The 10,650-nt window shown below is 32.3% G+C and overlaps 2 protein-coding genes and 2 non-coding genes across 5 annotated transcripts; all 4 read right to left on the bottom strand.

The window, feature by feature from the left end:
* Positions 1-31: 31 nt before the first annotated feature.
* Positions 32-4,094, bottom strand: LOC105171939 (uncharacterized). Of its 2 annotated transcripts, none has more exons than XM_020697198.2 (9): positions 3,805-4,094; positions 3,530-3,655; positions 2,195-2,531; positions 1,685-2,111; positions 1,516-1,615; positions 1,372-1,431; positions 1,095-1,178; positions 736-843; positions 32-662 (listed from the first exon to the last, which is right to left on the bottom strand). In XM_020697198.2, the coding sequence occupies exons 1-9, from the start codon at positions 3,871-3,873 to the stop codon at positions 357-359; spliced, it is 1,617 nt and encodes a 538-aa protein (XP_020552857.1). In that variant the 5' UTR covers positions 3,874-4,094; the 3' UTR covers positions 32-356. The 2 variants fall into 2 exon arrangements, with proteins under 2 accessions (XP_020552857.1, XP_020552856.1); XM_020697197.2 differs by having other exon boundaries at positions 33-662; positions 1,685-2,114; positions 3,805-4,093.
* Positions 4,095-5,278: 1,184 nt separating this feature from the next.
* TRNAK-UUU (transfer RNA lysine (anticodon UUU)) lies at positions 5,279-5,351 on the bottom strand. The gene has a single exon. It is a non-coding gene; the product is annotated as a tRNA-Lys (tRNA).
* A 1,327-nt stretch (positions 5,352-6,678) lies between these two features.
* TRNAK-UUU (transfer RNA lysine (anticodon UUU)) lies at positions 6,679-6,751 on the bottom strand. Its single transcript has one exon. It is a non-coding gene; the product is annotated as a tRNA-Lys (tRNA).
* Positions 6,752-8,317: 1,566 nt separating this feature from the next.
* LOC148786740 (Calcium-dependent lipid-binding (CaLB domain) family protein) lies at positions 8,318-10,639 on the bottom strand. Its single transcript, XM_088886252.1, has 5 exons — positions 10,588-10,639; positions 9,948-10,013; positions 9,218-9,371; positions 8,416-8,551; positions 8,318-8,329 (listed from the first exon to the last, which is right to left on the bottom strand). The coding sequence occupies exons 1-5, from the start codon at positions 10,637-10,639 to the stop codon at positions 8,318-8,320; spliced, it is 420 nt and encodes a 139-aa protein (XP_088742378.1).
* Positions 10,640-10,650: the final 11 nt, after the last annotated feature.

Genomic DNA, 10,650 nt, shown 5'->3' with positions numbered 1-10,650 from the left:
TGGATCATAATCTACTGATCAAAGGAACTCAATATTCTTTGTGAGAAAAATCAAATCTTGTATTTCTCTGTAGATTAATTTACAATTTCTTCTTCAGTTACATAGGACGGGCTGAACCCTAGACTCTTACTCTTACCCTTTACCCCTTGGAAGGAAGACTACTCAAAAATACCCCGTCATTCATTATCTTAAAAAGTCCGACAATGTCCAATGTATGTCAATTGTATTGGGTTTCATATCTTCTGTGAAGAATTTTTGGTTATACGGGAATCAAATAGCGGTTATCTAAAAAGTCCGACAATCTCCAATGTATGTCAATTGTATTGGGTTTCATATCTTCTGTGAAGAATTTTTGGTTATACGGGAATCAAATAGCGGAATTCAGAGGCATAAGGCTGAATTTCTGTCAGCTTTTGTGATGGAGATTGAGCTTCTCCATTTAGACATTCCATCATCAATCTTTTCAACGAGCTTGAATGAGGCAGTTGGCTATAAATCCATTCAATAAGGGATTCCATATCATCAGCAAAGTCTTTCATGTGCCTGTGCATGAGCTCTGGTACCAAAATCTTCCTGCTTGTAACTCCAACAGAAGCTTCCAGATACTCTACTTTAGCTCTCTCTAATTCATTCATGACTTCATCTGGTGTGTAAAATCTTAACTGCAGACCTTAGTGTTAGTCATGCAGATGGCTGCTACAAGTTATTTAAAATATGCTGGAATGCTGTACTTACTGCTGGTGATGACCAGTTGCCTCGGCAGAGAGCAAATGTGACATTAGGTTCTGGATAGCCAAGACCACGAGCATGCCTTAGAAGCATTTCCCTCTCATCAGTTAATTCCTGTAGTTCAATATTATTATGTTAGATAAACGAAGAAATTTTAAGGTCTTATGTTCTGCAACAGAATGTGTGGTCATATCTGCAATAGATCGTATGGGCGGTTCTGGAAAACTGTCAGTCATGATGGGTAAGCCGGTTCAATCCGACATTTATGCTAGAAGCTGCTCAGTGATCACTAAGACCTCCTTTCCATTCTATAAATTTTCATTCATAACCTCAACAGAAACATTAGCTTGGATGTCCTTACTCACATGTTTAACTTCTGCTGGATGCCGGAGGATGAAATGCTCAATAGTGGAAGCCTTAATTGTGACACCACCAACATTAATCGCAGCCTGGATGAGGACATACCATCAAGATTTTGCTTTTCTGAAATGATTTTATAGGCTTTGCTTAACTTCTGTTTAATTTCATTGTAGATTTGAGCATATTGTTTAGCAGTCCTGCCCTTTTCTTTATTTGGTCCCTGCTCTACCGATCTTGATGATAGCTGAAGATAACTAGAACAGGGTGCTGCTTTTTTGTTACCTCATTCGTAATTGCTAGTAGTTTCTCGTGTGTTGAAGGCAGTCCATGCTGTAGAAATGCCTGGAATGGAGAAAAATCTTTAGATATTGACATTCTTTATGTGCGCTTTTGTGGAAAAAAGAAGGCTTAATATGCTTGCAGTACATTCATTATGGAGGCATTATAAACATTGATCCAGAATGCCAACTTCTGCTTGTGGGTAAAGTTAGTTACGTTTGTTTTGCTGAGTTTCTGCATCAAAATCCTGGAGAAGAAAATGAAAAACACTCAGAAAATTCTTTTCGTGGAGTAGATAGGAAGTGCAGGTACATACCTCAGTCTCCCCACCGCTGTAAAAAATTCAGAAAGTCGGTTTGCCTCCAGTGTGCTTTCTGTGATTTGTATGAAATTCTTGTATGGTCCAATATCTCTGATATTTACATCAGGTCCAGGCAATATTTCATATGGATCAAGTTGAGTTGCATTTTGACTGAATGGGAATACGGGCGTTTTGCAGCTGAATGCAGCTCTGGACACCAGGCCTTTTGAATTGATGCATGTGAGAGTATGTTTTGTGAGGTTTGTCGTTTCTTTGCTCTTCAATGTTGTTTGGTTCAGTTTGAGAAATATGCTTATCAAGCACTTGATAAGTTCTACTGAGAGCTTATTGGGATTTATAACTTCACTTTCTATATCTAGTGGACTGTGAACCACGCGACTTTTCGTGCATCGTGAACTCCCACTTTGCTCTTCTGTTTCTGCTGCTGAAAAATAGGACAGATTTCATTCTAATATCACCATTTTAGACAAAAGTTATTTATTGAAGGGAAAGGGAAACTAGTACCATATTTTCCTTGGGAACTTGCACTTGGAAGTTCCATTGAAGAACCCAAGGAGGCTCTTCTTTCTCTTGGAATTCTGTATCTCCTGTGCTCATAGTTTTGTGATGTCGAAAGTGTGTCTGACTCCTTATGCTGTATCTGGTTTGGTCGTCTAGACGGTAACTTGCTCAATTGCCGTTGCTCCCTTTGTGACTGTAATCCTTTTTTCAGCTGCAATAGTTCCCACTCTTTGATATGCTGCTTCTCTTGGTAGATATCCAACTTGACTTCATTAACCTTTCTCTCCAGCCAACCGATCTCTTCTTCCACCACCGCCAACTCTGCTAGAAGCATTTGAACCTGCGTGCGATCAATGTTCCAGACATCTTTTTCAGCCATTTGAATTAATTCATCGCCATGTATGTCTATAGAAGAAACAACTGGCTCTTATTGCTTCAAAGTCAGAAAAATGGTACCGCCAGTTCTATTTTATTCTTTGGACATGTTTTCAGGAAACTGTTTTGGCCCATGTTCTGGTTGCATTATGTGAAAAAGCATTTTATGACAAAGCTTCCATTTTTTGTTCCGTTTCCAAATTATATCCCCTAGAGAGCTAGAAGAATAGCTAGGCCTCAAGCTGAAAGAGGGTGAGAACAAACCATTCTTTCACTGGGGATTCCTTGCCTTTTAGATCAGTTGTGTTGGGAGGATCTGAAGAAACAGTTATGAGTGCACAACCCTCCTTGCTTGCTTCTAGAACGGAAATTTGGAGGGCGTTTGGTTAATTGTTTTTAAAACATCTTATATGCTCGTACAACTCATAAGATGTTTTTAGAATTTATAAGATGTTAAAAATCTTTAGGGTTGATTATACATTTGGACCTTCTCTGAGAATACGACATTATTTATATTTCCCTCTAATTTTTCTTTGAACTTATAATTGTATTCTTTTTAAGAATTCTCTATGTACAACTATATTCTGTTCATTATGATTGAACAGAAAATGCTGACGCAACAAAATAAAAGACAAACTTTTGATTCTATGTCTCATTCGGTATAATTATGGATTTTGTTCAAATTTGAAGCAATGAGCACAGAATGGAATTTATAGAGTAATTGATGGTGATCAATGGAGGGAAGCAATTTAGAGTGAGGTGAGGATTGTGTGAGCATTAGTGAGATATGAGTAGTAAACTAGGAGAATGACTAAAACTATAGGCGCAGACATAACCAGGGAACCTAATCGTGCTGTATGCATTGATGAAACAAAAAACGAGTTTCAAGTGTGTATAAAAAGGGTTAGAACACATACAATTATATATATGCTAACAGACATCTTATATTGAGTAAAATAGAACCTTGAAAGGAAGCAAAGGAGTGAGGCATGAACATGATTCACAGCAACCAACAGGTCCCTGCACAGCACACTGCAAAACCCTCTTCACTTGAAGTTCCCCTTCCAACTCTCCCTCCAATCTCTCTACCTGCACCACTCTTTCATTATCAGAAAACTGCAACGCCAACTTTTGAAAAAGAAGCTATCATGGGGAAATTTTTAGTATTATTACAGGGGAAGTATCCTACTGCATTTGCCCACATTTCAAGAAAATTACACACGCAGACAAAGATGAACCTGTTGTTGGAGGTGGAGTTTGGTGTGTTTGTCTTCACCCGGCTGCATCAACAAGTCCTCGAATTTCATAGTTCAAAGAGACAAGCAAATTAAGAGAGAGAGAGAGAGAGAGAGAGAGAGAGAGAGAGAGAGAGGTTTGTTGTTGGTGTGACATATATATATATATATATATATATATAATTGGATTATTGTAGGTGGTGGAGAGGTGAATTAGAGTAGTGATGATCACCACCTCAACCTGTAATAACTTTAAGAAGTTGAGAGCAAGAAATGAGAGAGAGAGAGAGAGAGAGAGAGAGACGTGAACCCCATGATTTGTTTTAACACATTCAACTAACGCTTCTTTCCGAATTCAAACACCACCACCACCACCACCACCACCCTCCACTCTCTAATTTCTCTTTTTCCCTTTGACCAAAAAAAAAAAAAATCAAAAAGTAAAAATAATTGTCAACTGTATATTTGAATTACGTCACGGGTTCGATTTTTTTCAAAATGAAAAATGACTTGATAAATAGATTAAAAAAAAAAAGTAAGTAGAAAGAAACGAAATTTATCGGAATTAATTGATGGATATATAAAATGAAATTGAAAATGATTGTGAAATATTTGATTTTTTTCATGGGTTCAATTTTACGAGAAACGAATAATGTCTTGATAAATATATAAGATAAAATAAATTAGTGACTAATTAAACAAAACTATGGCCAAAAAAATGTAGACAATATTCTTTTATCTATACTATATAAAAGGCAAAAAATACAAGCAACCCCATTGTGATATCACAAATAAGCAAATTACCCCCTTATGAAAAAATAAGTAGCTATTTACCTCCCTGTATTTCTTAAAATACAATAATTTACCCTCCTATTTTTTATATAAGAAGGTGAATTATTTCATTTTAAAAAGTACAAGAGGGTAAATTGCTTCATTTTAAAAAGTACAAGGGGGTAAATTGCTATATGCTTTTCAGGGGCGTAATGTGCTCATTTTCAATATTACATAGGAGTAAATTGCTATTTACCCCTATATAAAAAGGAAGGGGGCTCTCGACACTCATAAACTACAGTTTATGACACCGTCACACCAATTTTTTGCAAAATTAAAAAATGCCATTAAATTGAGAAAATAATTAACTTATTAACTTTTTAAATTTTGCATTAATTGATTGTCAGTTTTCTTTTATTTCTTTCATTCCTTTTTTTTTAAAAAAAAATTAATGTATTGATTTATAAATTCGTATATAATATATTTCAAAATGTGAAACATTATTTATTATATGAAAGTAGGAACGGATTGCCACAAAGCCTAATAAGTACAGAAAAATTACCGACTAATTAAATTTCGATCATTGTTTAAGTTTGATTGAAATGAGTTGATAATGAATGGATAGAATTAAATTGAAAACATCATTAAAAAAATTAAAAAGAACAGTAAAAATGTCTTGTAAAATCAACAAAACAAAACGCCTATGCGCCGTCTGTGGGAATCGAACCCACGACCACGTGGTTAAAAGCCACGCGCTCTACCGGCTGAGCTAAGACGGCTACGTGTTAAGAACATACTGAACATATAATAAATAGTATTCATATATTTAATATTCACTTGAACAAGTCAACTTTCAAATTTATAAATTACATGTTTATAATTTTCATCTCTATATTTTAAATTATTTAATAAATATACTTTCATATTTCTTCCTTTTTTATTTTTCAAAAAAGGGCTCATTACACTTAGATTTCTTATAAAAATGTGAAATTACACTTCTCTTAGAAATATTTTAAAATTATATTTACACCCCCTCTAAAAATTTATTGTTTACAGTTGACCCCTTTAGTTATGGTTTTGACAAAAAATACTGACTTTAATAAAATAATTTATATAGATTTCTAACTTTACACATCATTTAACATTCCAATGTAATAATTTTGTACTTTTAAGAAAAAAATATAATGATATTAACCTCTCTACATATATATATATATATATATATTATATTAATTATCCTTTTATAAGTAAAAAAAATATACAAGAGAATATCAAATGAGGTGCAAAATTAAAATTTACGTAATTTTTTTTTTGCTAACATCACTATTTTTCTTTCAAATTCTAATGGAAGTAGGTCAAGTATAAATGGAGAATTTTCGAAGGAACTGTAAGTATAACTTTAAGTTTTTTTTTGAGAAAGTGTAATTTCGTATTTTGTGAGAGGATCCACATATAATTAACCCTTTTAAAAAATACATACTTATGAACTTCTTTTTTAATTATACACGTATCGAATGTGTCTTACTGCTCATACTTTACATTAAAATTTGACCAAACTGTATATACACAGTGATCAAAATCAGCAGATGCTGCCGTCTTGGCTAAAATATTTGCAGCCCATTAATCTCTTCATAGCAAAAAGTAATGTGAACACATAAATTTTTTTGATCGTTTAGACGAATTAAATCAATCATAATTGCTCGTTTTTTTAATTATATACTAATTACACAATAAATATATTGCACTTGTCATATAAATAATTTAAATTTGATTGAGTCGGGTCCGAATTAAAATTTTCCGGTGAACAATTGTGAATTCAGTCAAGTTCCTCAAAAGGATGATAGCGAGATAACTTGACTTTGCTTCTTTATTAATGGATAATTACAAAATCATCTCTTGATATTTCTTCAAAGCTTAGATCCTTTTCAAAAAATACGAAATTATACTTTTTCCTGAAAAAATTCAAAAAAATTCACTTACATCCTTTTTAAAAATTCATAATTACCTGACCCTCTTATATCAGAATTCGGATAAAAATTCGGACGTTAGCATAAAAGACATAGTGAAAATGTCATGTAAAAACAAAAGAACACTGAGAGAAAACAGCGCCGTCTGTGGGAATCGAACCCACGACCACGTGGTTAAAAGCCACGCGCTCTACCGGCTGAGCTAAGACGGCTACATGTTAAATTGTTTGAAATACATTAAATAAAACAATGTAGAATCTGACTTAATTAACAACTTTAATAATACTTAAAGAAAATGATATTTAGTCATGGTTAGAAAAATAAGTGAAGAATAGTATAAATTATAACGGGCTGCCCTAAGATTTGTTATGATTACCAGTCTCTAACAAATACCCCCTCTTGACAACCCATTATGGGGTGTATTTTATTAGACGGTCGTTAATTCCACATCGTATTTATAATTTTTTAAATAATGATGAGCTATTTGTAATTATGGCAAATTTCAGGAGAGTCCCTTATAAATTTACCCGATAAGATATTAGGTGCTGCTTCAATCCCCCAACATCATTTCTTTTTCGCAGTAATTTTATTTATGATCAAAATATTTGTTATAGGCTTTATTTTACAATTTTTACTTTTGATTTGCTTAAAGTCAAAAGTTATAAGCAGTTCTCCACCAATTTTTATAATTTATTATAAAATTATAGATTTTAAGTTATTTTTCAAACAGTACAATTTTAACTTTTTTCTACTTTACACCTTAATCTGAGCATAAATGTTTGAGAGCTTAATTTAAGCACTTTTCAATCTTTCACTTTAAAAAAAAAGTCTTTTGAAGGTGTTTAGGAGACTGTTTTTGTTTTTCAAAGTTTATTTTAAAATTAAAAAAGAATGAAATAAAGCTAAAACATTTATAGTAATAGCTTGGGATTTTTCATAAATAAATTAAACTCCATTTCAAATTAATTTACCCTTCCATTCCTTAGCTTTCAATTCGCCTCTGACCATCAAATGAAATGTGAATAACCCGTCCTCCTCTCTTTGAAAGAAGGGGCCCTTTCGATTCTGTCGGTGCTTGAAACAATTTTGTTTTCTCCACATTACTATATTTCTAGAGTCAATAAATTTATATGAGAAACTACTGAACTCAATCACTTGTTGCCGTTACTCTTTAATATTCACCGTACTTTTGTTCAGGGTAACATAACATTTTTTGTCTCGTAACTTAGGATCTTTTCATTAATTTTTTATCCCATTGGTTATGGGATTTTCAGTTTTTAGTCTCGCAACTTTAAAAAAAACTAACACTTTTGGTCCCATGTCACATTTCGTTAGATATTTTAACGGTAAACACATAGTCGTTAGTTATGCATTATTATTTTTGGCCTCATAACTTTAAAAAAATAATATTTTTTTGTCCTATAACTTTCCAAAAACAGAAGTTTTTGTCCCATGCATAACCACGTGGTATTTTTGCTAAATATATAACAAAAGGTGACATGGGACCAGAAGTGCTATATTTTAAAAGTTACGAGACCAAAAGTGATAAATCTATAACCAATAGGATAAAAAATAAAAAAAACCTAAATTACGAATCGAAAAATACTATTTTCCCTTTATTCAGCATTTCTCAGCACCATCTCAAAATTTAATTAAATAAATACCAACCATTTCAACTATATGCGAACGAAAAACGACATATATTAATCCATTTGAAATGATAATTTATTCATAATTAAAATCATTTATTAAAGAAACTTTTTACTGGCCACACGAGATCAAGCCTCCACCTATAAATACAAAAATTAAATTAATTTTCTAAAATAATTAGGAAGAAAAATAATAATTATAAACCTTAATTAATAATTCTTGAGACCTTTGTAGTAAAAGTAACCCCAACTTGAATTTCACCATTATAAGTAAGGTCAGCAGAGACAACCCTATACTTCTGAACACCAAGTTCAGCTTCCCCTTCCTCTACTCCTCTTTCAAATACTTCCTTCAAGTAGATCCTGCACCATTATTCTTAATCCAGTTAATTACATTTAGGCCCCTCGATATTTATGGTCAGTTTATACAAATCACCCGTATATTTTTCATAATTATAGAAACCTCTCATAACAGTAAAAAAATAGGTGTAGCTTGTGTAACGATATTGACATTATGATGGGTGTGTGTGTAATTTTAAAAAAAGTAGGGGTGATTTGTGTAAATTAGTGTTGCCCTTTTTTTATGGGTTTATACAAATTATATTTACACCCCCTGAATTTAGGTCAGATTACACAAACACCATCTATGTTTTGCAAAAAGTAAGGAGTGTTTGTGTATCTTGGTCTAATCTCAAAAGGTGTCAATGTAATTTACCTTTTTAATTGTACTAATATAAAAAGAATACTCACAACGGTAATAAATGACACCGGCGCACTAATTTTTTGTAAAGTAAAATATGCTCTTCATGATAAAAATAACTAACTTATTCAACTTTGCAAAATTTACATTAATTGATTTTTGTTCTTTCTTTTTATTAATGTACTGTACTGATTTTTATGTTTTTCTCTTATTTATAATATATTTTAAATTATAAAAAATAATTTATTATATGTACGTAGGAACAACGTATCACAACGACTAATTAAAAAAAATAGGAAAAACAAATATAAAAATAGATTGGGGTTTACGTGGTTTGACCAAGATCATGATCAGGAGTGAAAGAATGATGATCCATAATTTGAAGGAGAAGCTTGTAATTATAATTACGATCATCTGTTCCAGTTGCTGGATACTGTACTCTGAATTTGAACTCCTCATTCCACACTTGCTTCCCCCCTTGACCTACATGCAAATAGGATCGTAAATTATTCGAATCGAGCCAAACACGTCATGTTCAAATTTGTTTGAATTGTTTATTCAGCTTCAAAAATTATTTTAAAATTTAATTTAATTATTGATCTAATTAATCGAACTCAAATGAGCTCTAATGGGATTAAAAATACTGATAAACAGAAAACTCCCCTGGGGTGGGGGGTGGGGGAGGCAAGCGCCCTCTTATAACTTTTGAAGAAACGGCAACGCAACGCTTTGCAGTTTTGGAGGGGGTCTAAGTCTGATGAATGCCATATATATTTATATAGATATATATATTGATAATTGTACCATCCTTCTCTGAAGTTTTGTGTAATATATATATATATATATATATTTTGTGGTTTGAAAAATTACATTTAGTATTCCTGACCTTTGTTTCTGCTAACAAATATATTCTTCTATTAGTCGAAATTCATCAAATTTTTTTATATTAGCTAAAGATATTGAACAAAATTCATATTTTAAAATTTTAAGAAATTTACGTATAATTAAACCAAATTTTAGACGAGATGGTATAATGATCACATATGGAGGTTTAATTACCTCGAGCGATGCGGCTCATTTGCACTTGATCTCTGTACCGAATCACAACATATGGATCTATCTTATCTGCACATCACAAAATATTAACAGAAATAACTCATAAGCTCAACACCCTACTATATACAGAGAAAGGCGCCCAAAATTCTCTTATTATTTTTCTTTCTAAATATAATTAATTTAATAATAAATAGAAATAAACTTAACTTTTACGTATCAATTAATTTTTATAATTTAGTCCTGTAATTTTATAATTTGATAATTTTAATTCTTTTTTGATCAATTTTTAACAAAAAAATTACACATGACTTATACATAACCTAATTAAAATTTTGAATTCCGACCATTATGATGAGGTGGCAGTTCAATTAGGTGGGTTGGGGGGGGGGAAGGGACAACTTGTCTACCCAGCAAAACTGTCACCTCATTATATTAGATAGAATCCTCAATGGGTCATGTGCAAATTACATGTCATTTTCTAATCAAATTGGACGAAAAGTGACTGAAATTGCCTAAATTTTAAAGTTACAGGATTAAATTGTAAAAATCAATACGTGCAGAAAATACCACCTCTGTGAATTGCATTTTTTCCAAAAAAAAAAGGTAGATATATATATATATATATAAAGGGCATTAATAATACCAAAGAAGTCTTTGGGTTTGAGGCCTTTAGCAGCCACCAGTTTGACTTCCATGACTCCATTAG

Source organism: Sesamum indicum, linkage group LG10, assembly GCF_026168435.1.
Source record: "Sesamum indicum cultivar Baizhima isolate 11 linkage group LG10, ASM2616843v1, whole genome shotgun sequence".
In the NCBI taxonomy this organism is placed as follows: domain Eukaryota; kingdom Viridiplantae; phylum Streptophyta; class Magnoliopsida; order Lamiales; family Pedaliaceae; genus Sesamum; species Sesamum indicum.
This window is presented reverse-complemented; position numbering and strand designations above follow the sequence as displayed.